Source organism: Vombatus ursinus, unplaced genomic scaffold (assembly GCF_900497805.2).
Source record: "Vombatus ursinus unplaced genomic scaffold, bare-nosed wombat genome assembly UNPS02014798.1, whole genome shotgun sequence".
Taxonomy (NCBI): domain Eukaryota; kingdom Metazoa; phylum Chordata; class Mammalia; order Diprotodontia; family Vombatidae; genus Vombatus; species Vombatus ursinus.
This window is the reverse complement of record NW_020954576.1, coordinates 66,375,036-66,388,638: the sequence shown is the minus strand read 5'-3', so window position 1 is coordinate 66,388,638 and position 13,603 is coordinate 66,375,036. Positions and strand designations below refer to the sequence as shown.

Genomic DNA, 13,603 nt, shown 5'->3' with positions numbered 1-13,603 from the left:
GCAAGGACTATTTATTTTTGTATTTCCAGCTATTAGCACAATGTCTGGCACACAGTAAAGGCTTCTTAATAAATGCTTGTTGACTTGACTAAATATACCCTGAAGTCTAAAGGAAATTAGAATGAATCTGAAATGAAGTAGCAGAATTAGAAGAATGAAATGAGTCTAGCCATGTCCTTGCTTTGTTGGCTACTTTTTAAAATGGGAAATTGTATTTCGTATGGAATTCAACAAACTTTCTACTGGCAGATACTTAGCCAGACGATATTACCTATTACAACTAAAACGGTGTTGGGTACAGCATGGGCAATAAAAAATGCAATGAAGAGTATAAGCATCTCATTTAAATTCAAGAGAGCTCAATAAAAGGAGATATGGGTTATGAACCTCAAGCGAAAGTGGCACCAATAACTGTAGAAAAGAACTAACTAAGATTGACTGAATGGACCAATAGCTATTAGCTGAATCATAAAATGAATCTACTCATAAACCTTCTGAAGTAATTCCATTCAGATGCATGAAAACAAAGAGGTGAAGGTATTTTCCCCAAGGTCACACAAGTCAATGGCATTTCCAACTCTTTGGATCACAGCTCAGTTCTAAGTAACCTCTCCCACGTAATTTGAGCTGCTTACCATATGCCCAAGATTCATGAGTTGAGGCTTTCTGCCTAAATTTCTCAGCCAGATGTTCCAGACGTTCCAGTCTCCTTATCTCATTTAACAACCATTCCTCATAACCCTTCTCAGCCTGTTCTAGCCTCTGCCAAGCACCAGCAATATCCTAGAAGAAATTTGGGAATAAAGAAAAGTTACAGATCATTTTCATCTTTGTATTTTAGCCTTCAAAAAAATCCTATAATGCATGTTTGATGATGGCTTGTTTTTTCCCCAAATGATTACTGAATTTTTTTTTGAAGTACGATTACCAAATATCTTCAGTGACTTACAAAATGCTTTATTTAACCAAAATGCAGTCATCAACTAACAAATATCTAATACCCTTCTGAAACAAGGCAGAAAAAACCCAGAAGTTTAGTTTTTAATTTGAAGAAGATAAAGTTCCAAACTATCACACCCAAGAAAGCAGTTTGTATCACCTCATAAGGAGAAAGAGCTAAAAGCACCAGAATCATCTGACAATCAGCAATCACTCAAAACTAACTGCTAATAGTTAAGAAATGGAAGTTGCCAAGCAGAGTACTCCATCAGAGGGGAGTCCCAAGTTAAGCATCTTTAAAGCAAGTGAGTGTCCCTCGAAGAAAACGGAGGTGTAATTTACGTACTGAAACCATTTTGCCTTCTGATGGCATGAAGGCCGGTCTGTTACTGATCCTTAGCTTAGTCTGCAAGGTGTTGAAGTTAATCTCCAGCTGGCACTTCTCTTGGACTTTGGGGGGTTTGTGCTTCCGACGATAATCTCGGAAGTCCTCTAGCTTCTTCTGCATAGCTTGCATTGTCTTCTCCGGGGTCCGATTCTCTAGCCAGGGGATTGTGCGACGAATCCATTCCAAAAGCTGTTCCCAAAGTAAAAAATAATTTTCAGAAGGAAAAAGAAAATCCTTTCTCCAAAAACACTAAATTCCAAATCTAAAATATGGAATCTTATCATTTGATATATAAACATAATAATAATAATAGCTAATATTTATATAGTGCTTTAAGGTTTGCAAAGACCTACATACTAGATATTTAGTCTTATTGACTAAAAGAAAAAAAAAGAGGTGGAGGACGAAGTACCCATTGGCTATAGCATGAATGAAGTTCTCTAAATTTCTTATCTAGTCTCTCTATATTATTATAGCAAAATCCACCCATAACTCTTGGTAATCACCTACCACCTTTGCCTGGGCAATAGAGAATTTGAGGTATCAAAGCAAGCCACGTGTTACAAATGTGACATTTACAGTAAACTCAGGAACCAGACAATAGCAGACAAATGCTGGATGGAGTTTCCAAATAAAAATCCTCACATGGTAAGAGTGCAATTCCATGTAAATTGGCAAAAGGTCAGGCTTAATTCAAATTATCATCTGGGATTTGCTCTTCAAATGGGCCCATACTTATAATGAAGTCATTTACCAGAAAGAAGTGGAAGTACACCCCTGAGACTAATTCTACTCTGAAATACATATCATCAATCTATTCAGCTTGGGAAAAAAATCTATAGGGTCTGAGTCTAAGTATGATGGGGAATTTCTGAATATAAAGTACACATTATACCTTGCAAATTAAAATTGAGGTTTTAGAAGTGAATTGCAGAAAGCATCACTCATAAATTACCTTTATGCCTACCTATTCAGAGGATGACAACAAATTAAATTTAAAAGGATATTTCCTTAAGAGTGATGCACATATATTTCATGCAGTTGAAGTGAAATAAAAAATAAGAAGAGACATGGTAGAGAGAGAAAAGGACCAAAGGGTTTAGGCCCAGCCTAAGGTTGGGCCAGAACCATTAGATTAGACATCTAATCAGTTGTCAACACACACACATAACACTATTACATTAGACTGACCTGATGTAGATTATCTGAGGTGATGTTAACTTATGTCATGGAATGCATGCAATTTCCTCTAGCACTGACTAGGCTTGGAGTGTGTAATTCAATGCTAAAATTATTTTCCATCTTCAATTGATGGCATATCACTAGTGTTTACCTTGGAGGTAATCTAGATATATAAACCTCTTTTCTCCTACCTCAACTTAGAGAAAAATGGTATCTTTAAGGAAGTTAAGCCTCTTCAATCTGTGAGAGAAGGGCTATTTTTTTTTACAACCCTAGTTTTAAGGAAAGGAGATTTAACATATTCTATTCTAAACAGGATTCTAGCTAGAGTAATGACCAGGCCCTATTCAAACATTTGGCAAAGACTCTTGAACGCTATCGTACCTCTAGTTTTATATATGGACAATGGATGGAACTTCCTTCACCCAGTAGGCTAGACAAATTTCCATGATGTCAAGCAGTGGACAGTGCTTCAGGGGAGCAGCATGGCTCCTCAGCACAGATGAAATTGTAGGGGTGGAGCCCATGAGTGCCTTGGCATCTAGTAGAAGCTACCCTACCATTAGTGTTCTACCACCCCTAGAGGTTGTAAATCCCATCACAGCTAAGAATATAATCAAATACCACTCTCATAACCCCTAATGAGCACAACTTAGGATTGTCTGAAATCTCTCTCCAATGACATATTACCAATAATTGTATAAGAATTAGCAGCCTCCAAGATCCATGTCTATTCCTACATTTTACTCCACCTGCGATGCAAAAATACAAAAATAAAACACTGGGAATCAATTTATCACCATCTGGGCCTCATTATCTTTATTAAGTGTCGACAGCATTGTAGTTCACCAGTCTTTCTTTACCTCACTTGCTAGCCTCTCATATTCTTCCATCAGTTTCTCATTCTCTTGATTCACAGCAAGAACCTTACATATCCTGTTAGCTGCTGTCTCGGCCTGTAAAACACAATAAGTAAACAGGACAGCTCTATTGATACTGATGTGCAGATACAAACTGAATGTAGTAGGGAATGGGTGGTAATGAGGGGAAATGAAGTTGCTGCCAATGGAGCAGATCATGTGTGTTAGTTTAGGGAACAATAAGATAGAAAACAATAAGATCTGAATACTGTAGGTAACTTTACACCTAAACTACAGTTTTTATATAGACTTAAATGGCAAGCCAAGTAGGTTAGAGTAAAAACAACATATTTTTAAAACATCAGGCAAGTTAGTACCTAGGGGCAAGGGAGAGGAAGAGGAGGGTCCTCCCATGAAACCATCCAAGGACACTATGATCTCAGGCTCTTTAATATCTATTTTCCAACTGCCTTGACTTTAAGATTGTAAGAAGGCTACTGAACAAAAAAGCACATCTGTTCTTCCTCTGATAAGAATACTTTGAATTTATGAGAAATTATTATTCATAGGGCTCAAAGTGTATTACCAATGTTGGGCTTTTTTTTTCTCACAAGAGTTTGCCCAAAGTAGAAGTTTTTCTTTTATGAAAAGGAAGCTGAGGTGATGTGCTATATACAGTAACTTTTACCATGATCATATATTGAGTCAACTGGAGATGTTTAAATATTCAGGCTTCCAAGCCCACATCCTACTCCAATCAATGCCTCACCACATAATCCCTAAACTGTGCCACTTTTTTGTTTCCAAGTTTGAAGTGGCCCTAAGGAACATGCAGGTTCCTGGATGCAAGAAACAAGACATGCTTTATCTACCCGAATCTGTCCATCTGGCAGGATTCTCCAAGAGCAGATTCATATAAGTAGCAAGAAGTACTGATGAGTAAATAAGAAGAAAGCCAAGGGACACTACCAGAACATCACGCGGAATAGAAATATTTCTGAAGTCAAAATGACCTAAGAAAGGGTTATTCTTTTTAAAGAAAAGTCCTCTTTAAATTAGAAATATTAAAGATGTTAGAATAAATCATTCAACATTGGCAGGTTTGTAGACAGAAAGGATGAAGGGCCCTTAAAAGGGCACTTATTTCTCCATTTCAAATATTCCCTTCACTGCTAACTGGATGTGGCAGAATTGTCATGCCACCTATATTTTTAATTTGTAAGAAATGAGAGAAACATCTCAAAATAAGAGATATGTAAAAACATTTTGGAACTATTAGAGTATTCAATCATTATGCTTGCCAATGTTAAATTTTGTTGTTGTTGTTGTGGATTTTTTTTTTTTGGATTTTTTTTTCCAAAATGTTTGACTCAGGTAAGATGTGAAGCACAACAAACATACACTTACAGAACACACAATCAAAAAAAAATCAAGCCAAAAAACAGCATAGCAACCCAGATGAGTCAAGTGTTGATACCTGCTCTGCTCCAGCAAAAGCATGGTAGAAGCAGGAAACATAAGTCATGATAGCTCTTTCATCAGGTTTGGGAGTATTCACAATGTCTGAAGGCGAGGAAAGAAAAAGAAAAAAAAACAAAACAAAACACAAGCACACACAAACACAAAATGAAGAGTGAAAACCAAAGTAAACAAAAGGAAGAACAGAATGGGATATTCATTGACCTGATGACTTTTCTGTGTGTTGCATGGGCATCTGCCCCCAACCCTGAGCTTCATGGAGAATATAGAAAACTGGAATAAATCCCATATTAGATTTATTGGAACAAACATTAAAAATAAAAATAGACAAAAATTCTGAAAGCAAATCAAACCAAGAGTCTGTCTCTTTCCCAGTCTTCTTGTGTTTTAAAAAAAAGTTTGATTATTCAGTTAAGTAAGGTGAGAACTCACTTTATTGTTCATTAGACATGCTCTAGGTGGCGCAGTGAATAGAGTACTGGGCCTGGAGTCAGGAAGACATCATCCTGAGTTCAAATCTGGCTTCAGATTCTTACTAGCTGTGTGACCTTCACCAAGTCACTTAACCCTGTTTGCCTTAGTTTCCTCATCTGTCAAATGAGCTAGAGAAGGAAATGGCAAACCATTCCAGTATCTTCTCCAAGATAACCCCAAAATGGAGTGAAGAAGAATAGAACATGACTGAAATGACTAAACAATGAGACATTATAATTATTTTCAATGAGCAGTCAAGCCCACATGTATTTGCCTTTTAAACTGGTTAGGCCAGATGAAAATGCAAGGGCTTCTGGTTTTCTCTGAGGAGCATATCAACAAACTGGATGCCGGCAATATTTGTAATGAGATTTACTGTTTTATCTTTGCACCCCTGTCACTATTTGGTTTTCTGCCTTGAAATCTGAATTTGACTGTGCATGGGCTCAGAGTCACTAGTAGTAACTGTGTTTACTTACCAGGTCATTTAAAAATTGCCAATAGTAATACAAATCGAACAAGAAAGGTATACAACTCATACACTTGCTATGATTTTTACTGTCACATTTGTGAATGCTATATTTCACAAAGGTCCCCTCTAATATCCAACAAGATGAGAGAGAAAACAGATCATTTGCTGTCACATTTCTGAATGTGAATCATTCATAAAGGCTCCTCTAATACCCAACAAGAAAAGAGAAAACAGACCCAGTTGATTGTCTTTATTTTTTCTTCTCCTGCACAAAGCATATTGGCATGCTATCTATTTTTTCCTTCCAATTTAGAACTTAATTCTTTCTGCACTAGGTTTAGGCAAAGGACAGAATTCAGTGATAGACATGTGGTAATGCTCTAGGCCAAGAGCTGGCCACTGGCTTTCAAAACACTATTGTTAAAAAGAATGTGGGATTGTGAAACAGCATGGAAATCTTTTGGAAAATAAAACATAAACTGCTGATGGCTACACAGATGAAAAAAAAAAAGAGATTTCAAAGAAAACTAGCCTTTAAGAGACAAACACCTGCCTATTAAGCACCAGAAGGGTTTTCTTACTAGGAAGGAAGGAAATAAAAGGAAAAAGAAAAAACAAACAATGGAAAAAATTTAAGATACAGAAGGTGAAGGGTGAGAGGTGACTGCTCATCATTTACATTCTCACCTTCTGTGCACCAGCAAATGCATGGTAGTAACAGGAAACATAAGTCATTATGGCTCTTTCATCAGGTCTGGCAGTATATACTAAATCTGTGTAGAAAAAAGAAGGTTAACTGCTTGGACATTCTAAAGACAATAGCCGTCTGCTGACTGACCATCAGGGAGAGAAAGGGAAGCAAGGGACTCTTCTATATGGGACGGTGTTACAGATCTGATCAGATCAAGGAAATTGCACCTATAAAAATCCATCACTTCCCACAAAGATTCAAAAGTCATCAAAGAGAAGGGTATGGCTGCCTTAGGTTGCTATGGAGGAGTCCCAGAGTAGCTGGACATTTCACATCCAAGGCTAAGGCTAGATTTAAAATCCAGCCCTAGGGTTTAACAGGAGATAGGCACTGGGGGACATGCAGCCTAAATCCTATGGTCTTGATGTTGCCATATAGCGCGGGGGAACAAGAATCATCAAGATTTCTGTTCACATATTCATTTGTACATTTATATTTGCTGCTAATCTAAACCCATTCCCTTAAACAAGAGCATAAAAAAAGAGGGGAGGGGTTGTAATGAATTAGAAGGAACTGGCATCAATGAAGTGGCCTCTCTCTTTTTTTCTGTTGGCTGGTAGATTGGTCAAGATGAGGAAGAATCTCACCAAATGTAAAATTATAGATCATGTAGTTAGTTTCATGGATGAGTCTTATTAGGCATGACAATGTCCCCATTTAGCGCTTACAACAGACACATGACCAACAGGGCAACCAACAAAGTGGGATAGAAAAGGGCTGGTTAGATGGGATGAGAGATCTTCAAGGATGAGACCAGTCAGCAACATCACAATGGAAGAAGGACAGGTAAGAGAGTTAAAGTATAATGCTACTTTAATAATTCACAGTTTACCAGAAATGAACATAAAGAACTTACGGGATGAAAAATACACGATACAAATTAAAGTGTTTCTATTCTATACTGGTCATGTTTCTATTTCTTTGCCATCACTTTCTTATAAGATGGTGTTGTCAAAAGATAAAACAGCATATGAGCAAAGGTATATGTGAGTCTTCTACATTTAGACAAAAAGAGGAGGGAAAGAAATAGGAGAAAAGAATGTGAGACAATAGAGGAAAGGGTGAAACGTTAACTTCTTTGACAAACAGAAAGAATGGAAGTATCCTTGAACCAGAAGTCAGAATTTCAGAAAGTAGTAGGAGTGTCAATAATACCAGAAGGAATGGTAGTTAGAGTGATCCAGTAGGGAATGAGTGACTCTCTGAATCAGGGGCTCAACTATGGAAACTCAATTTTAGGCCATTAGGAAATTACTTGACAAACTTGAAGAGATTTAACAACCTTTCTCCCTCCCCAGAATTGCCACACTGAATGATTCCCGAGTCATTACTTCCCATAGGATCAGTGCAAAGGACAGAGTCCACAAGGATAAACAGAGCTTGGAAAGAGGAAATATGAGGGAAAAATGAAGAATAAGTATTCTCGTGATATTCTTTTACTATTCTGTGGACTGGCTTTATTTATTTAAAGTAGTCTTACACAGACCATAACTCTAACTGGTCACTCAAGGGCTCTGCTTCCAAAAGTAGTAGCTCAATAAATGTTGAAAAAATGAATAAGAAAAAAATTAAGACATAAAGTAAGACTACAAAAAATAAATAAAGGAAGAAGGTACTAACTGATGGGAAATGATGGAAAACACTTGATTTACTATTTACATAAAATCAAATGAGTAGCAACACAGAACCTAGAGGTGTTAACAATAAATACAGGGTGAGACAAGAGATTCAGAGTTATTTATGCTGAATGTGACTTACATTAAGTGTAAAGGAAATTTTGACTCACCCTGTATTCACAGAAAGGGTATAAAAGCTTATGTGCTACAAGACACCATAATGAGTGATACGATATAACATGAAGGAAAAAGATGAAGCTCTTCCAGATCTTTAGAATATCTGAGACTTGTTCAAAGGAAAGTTATGGAGATTTAGTGGTCACCCCTGCTGACCAAATACTTTGAATATGATGAGTATAACCAATATTGGAAAGGAAGAGGCTCAATTCTACAGTTCTTATTTTAGAATTTTCCTATCTTCTGTCTAGGTTCGTTTGCTGCACTGGAGTCCATACGATGAAAAAGAAGTATTGTTCTGCTAAAATTTGTGGGAGTCATTTTCAAAGTTATTTTTAAAAAGCACATACATAAATCTATGTTCTTGCTTTCCATTACACAGAAAATGTTCAGTTCTCTTTCCTTACCTACCTTATCATAGGTTAGTTTGAGAAGAGGTTTCTTTTCTTTCAATTTCTTTCTTTCTTTCTTTCTCTCTCTTTCTCTCTCATCAATTTTGAGTTTCAAATCAAAATCTATGCATGAAATTCTGCAGTAACATCTGCATGACCAAGATGATCACTTATTAAGAAATACAATGCTGCAAAAATCACACTGCACAGAGCTAAGAGATAAGCATAACAATGTCCAGAAATAACAAAAGTCACTGACTGAGTAAAATTCAAATCCCACCTTCTGCATCCAACATCTTGGGGATATCCAAATGCTTTTCTGCTATTTCCATGGCCAGGTTAATATTTCCTATGGGGTCATCCTGAACAGAAAAAAAAACAAAGTAATGACCAATTAAAAATAATAACCCATAGCTTTTAAAAGTCCAATCCTTGCTAATAATTTTCTGTACATATTTTGCTCTCTGAAGAAAATATCCTTTCTCTTTACCCTACTCCAAACACATTTTTCAGTAAGATACATCCCACACACACAATTTTTCACCAAAATACATTATAGCTTAGGTAGTTTTATCTCCCTTGCTACCCAACCCCAATAAGATGCATTTCAACTTAAATGTTTGGAGAAAAATAGAAATAAAGACATCACAAGGGAGTTAAATTATTCTGGAAACACAAATACCAATATCATACCAAGCAAACTGTACATGCACAATCTTACAAACAGCAAAATGAATCACAAAGCTCTTAGGATAAAAACGCTCTGTACTGAAAATGCGTCATTTCATGTTGTTTTTTTAAAATGTCTGGGATGAATTCTTTGGGTATAAGAGCTTATTTTGAACATTATTACTGATAATGACATAAATGTTTTCCTCAAAAAAAATTCATGAAGTATGAAGCTGAGTTGTTAGGAATTCAAAGGTAGAATTAAGACTAACATTAAGTCTGATTTAATTGATGCTGTATAGTTTTACTGACCATGTGCAGATCTCATATTCTGAGGGAATAATAAGAACCAAAAAGAGTTTCTACAAAAAAGAGGCAGAAGTCTAGGAACATATTTAAATGACATGCTTACCATAGTGTTTCATCCTTGAAATCATTTTAATATTTCAATAAAAATTTTGCAATATTATGCACTGGTAGCACAGAATAATAAAACTGTACATAATGTCTGACAAGCATAGGCATCAAACACTTAATCACAGTGTAATGATACAGTGTTGAATAAAGCAGCTGAATAGTTTCCTAGCCTTTCAGGGTACATAATTATTTCAGTCAAAATTTTTTTCAACCAAATGTGATATTAACTTAAGAAAGCATATAAATCACCTGGTTGAAAAACTTCATTTCATCAAACAAATGGTAATGGTAATCTATTTTCATGCTAATATTTGCAAAGCTGTATAAAATTTTTAAGTTAAAAAAATCTGGTATTAAACTAATGGTTTCAAATAGTTAAACAATTCTTAACTTTAAGGACACCATCTTGGACTATAAACATCTGGAGATGAAGTAGAGCTTATAGATATACTTGTTACCATGTTAACAATGTCAGATTGATTTTTAATGTTTTAGCCATTTTAAGTGGCCATAGGCTAATTCAAGAAGAACAACTACATGTTGAGCCATTTTTAAGTAGCCAAAAAAATGGAGAGCACCATTTCACGATCTATCTTTTATTTTCCACCATAAAGATACAATGTGTGTATTTGTGAACTGTTTTGGATATAACTGATTAAAGTATATATCCAAGTATTTGAATATGTGATAGGAAAAGATGATGATATAGACAGCTAAATCTACTGTCATTATCTCTACTGCCAAGTAATGCTTGATCTCTATGAGAGAAAGAAGAGGAATCAGGGCTTGTCCACAGTGGTACCTCATAAGCATAATGGTACTAAGATGTGATATTTTTTAACCTAGAAGGGACCTGAGAAAAATACTCTAGAATCCTAGAATTTCAGAGCTGGAATGGGCTTCAAAGGTCAATACAGCTGAGAAGGCATCTCCTCTACAACTTCCCTAACAAGTATTCATCTAGCTTCATTTAAAGTCCTTTAATGGTTGGGGAGCTTACTACCTACTGAGGCAATTCATTCTACTTTTGGAAAATTCTGTTAAGAAATTTTTATTTATATGGGATTAGAATCTACTTTTCAGCAAATTTTTAGATTTTGAGCTGGAAGGGATCTTAAAGGTCATCTAATCTAACCACCTGACTTTACAGATGAGGCCCAGAGAGATTAGATTTTCATAAGGTCATATAGACAGTAAGTGGAAGAACCCGAATTTGAACTCAGGTCCTCTGACTCTAAATCCAGACTCTTTCCACTGTACCACACCAATTCCACTTCTACTTTCATGTCTAATACTTTTATTTTGCAGATAGGAAAAAAAGCATACCAGACAAACTAAGAAACTGTGGTCACCCAATTCTCTCATGTATGGCATTATCTTATTTCATATGCATTGTCTAAATCAGGGGTGGAGAAGACATGGCCTCGAGGCCACATGTGGCCCTCTAGGTCCTCAAATGTAGCCCTTTGACTGAATCCAAACTTCACAGAACAAGTCCCCTTAATAAAAGGATTTATTCTGTAAAACTTGGACTCAGTCAAAACGTCACATCCAAGGACCTAGAAGGCCACATGTGGCCATGAGGCTGCAGGTTCCCCACTCCTGGTCTAAATAATGACCAGTAAATCCTTCGTGTGATACCCAAGTCTGTGGGTATCACATCCAGCTTAATGGAGAAATCCAAAGGGAAATTACTCTTCTACCTACTCCCTCAGTCACACAGGAGAAAACAATATAATGCAGGGGCAAATTCCATGACCAACGGCAAAAATAAAGATATCCTCAAAATAGCCAACTAAGAATGGCAGCAACCAGAAAGAAATTTTGTGTTACCTTACCACCATCTGAAAGATTTGTTTACCAGTTGTGAGTTATGTTGCCACTAACATTTCTAAATGACATCACTTCCAGGGTGGAAAAGCAAAATGCCCTAAAAGCTTAGGACAGGTGATGGTTTGCTTTAATTGGAAGATCGATGGACAAAATGGTATAGAAGAATAAAATGCTGGACCTACAACCAAGAAACCTAAAGCTGAGTGATGGTGCACCATTTGCATGATAATGTGTAAGCAATTTAACCTCTGTGAGGCTGTTTCCTTAGCTAAAAATTGGGGATAAGGTATTTGTAAGACCTACTTCACAAGGCTGTTGTGATCGAGGAAAATTAGAAATTCTAAATGGCTATGTAAATGTGAGTTTCCACATCTACTCCTTGGTTTCCATATATGTAAAATGGGAATGATCTTTGTATCACTGAGTTGTTGTCCAGAGGGTGCTCTAGTCTAACCATAAAGCACGACATAAATATGAGTTAATATGGTCTCTACTTTCAAACTAGTGAGAAAGCACATCAAGGAAGAAATGAAAGCTCTACAATTTAATATTTCTTAAAGTTGGCATCCTTTCTTTCTAGGATTGTAAAATATGTGTAATACACTGTGCCCATCTCCTAACATTTGAACCTTCATATTTCATCTGAATTGTGAAACCAAATTCACCAGCATTAAATATGACTGTGTTTATAATTAAATGAACCTGAAAAGAAAAAGGAAACTCTAAAGGAGAGTTTGAATGTCCTTCCAGGCAAGTGACTTAGAGCAGATTCACGATCCATGAGGCAAAATCTGAAGGAATCAAACTAAATCAATCTATCAATTTACAGTTTGGATAAAAAAAAGAAGAATTGGGTTTTTCCCCCCCTTTCCTTGTGATATCCAATTTAATTTAATCAGACAAACACTTACTTAAGCCCTCTGCTAGCAGTTAGGAATGCAAAGACAGAACAGTAAAAGACACACATACGTCTGACCCAGCAGCCATGCTTTTCACTCATGGGAAAAAGTTAGCCCAGATAGCACTACTTTTTTTTTTTAAAGCCTTTTCTGGGGGTAGGAGGGAAGCATATCCAGAGTTAGTTCAGTGCTGATGTGCTCATTCTTAAGAGAACATGCCAAAGGAACACAAGTCAGGACCCTGAGAGGTCAGCATGCTGTGTCACCTAGAATGACCTTATTAAGCTTTGAGTAGTCAATGAGGTCAGGTCGATGTCTGTGGATGAGTGCACAGAGTCCAAGGCCATCTTTCCAGCTTCACAAAGAGTTAAAAAGAATGGGAATACAAGTTAATCAAGTCATAGATTACATTGGCACAGTGCTGGGCTTGGTCCCATTCTAACTCAGACCATTAATCCCTTATTTCGTGGGGCTCAGGGACCACAGGAGCTCTCTCATCCCTCCCCCTTCCTTTCCCCCTTGCACCTAAGAGATAACACCACCATCTCCCCATCCCCTTTACCAAACCTCAGACTTACCAGAGATGAGTTTCCCCTCACTGAGCTGAACAACAGACAATCTGCAGCATAGTTCTGATTTTAAGCCTTTGACGGGCTGAGTTTGCTTGGGAACTAACCACCAAGTATAACATTGTTTCTATGGGAAATACTTTCAGAGTTCTAAACAACCAATTTAGAGATTAATTTTTAGAACACAAGCTCTTTGTAAACTAGGAACTTGTATTATACAACTATTTTATAGTATAAATCCTTATTTTACCTTCTTTATAAGGATCCCTTACTCTGTGACTTTCTGTTAATATTAACACTGAATGCAAAGCTCACCATTTTAATTTTAAAAGCCCTAATACTGTAACTATGAGCTTACCTAGGACAGAGTTAATACAAATTATTAGAAAAAAAATTTTTTTACAATGATGCCAGTAGGGCTTGGAACTAGGGCACCAAGATCTCTAGGTTTCACCTGAATTTCACAAAAGTGAAAGTCCAAGGAAT

At 36.6% G+C, this 13,603-nt stretch overlaps 1 protein-coding gene across 2 annotated transcripts in view; it reads right to left on the bottom strand.

Annotated features, from left to right (window-relative positions):
* The window catches only part of LOC114049804 (alpha-actinin-2), a 95,192-nt gene that overhangs the window by 24,715 nt on the left and 56,874 nt on the right, over positions 1-13,603 (bottom strand). The window contains exons 6-11 of one of the 2 annotated variants that reach the window (XM_027871213.1): positions 12,825-12,903; positions 9,011-9,092; positions 6,482-6,567; positions 3,373-3,465; positions 1,286-1,516; positions 636-783 (exon numbers count right to left, since the gene is read on the bottom strand). In XM_027871213.1, coding sequence (XP_027727014.1) covers positions 636-783; positions 1,286-1,516; positions 3,373-3,465; positions 6,482-6,567; positions 9,011-9,092; positions 12,825-12,903 — 719 coding nt within the window. Of the gene's footprint in view, positions 1-635; positions 784-1,285; positions 1,517-3,372; positions 3,466-4,846; positions 4,933-6,481; positions 6,568-9,010; positions 9,093-12,824; positions 12,904-13,603 lie in introns of both variants that reach the window. The other variant, XM_027871212.1, reaches the window with a different exon arrangement.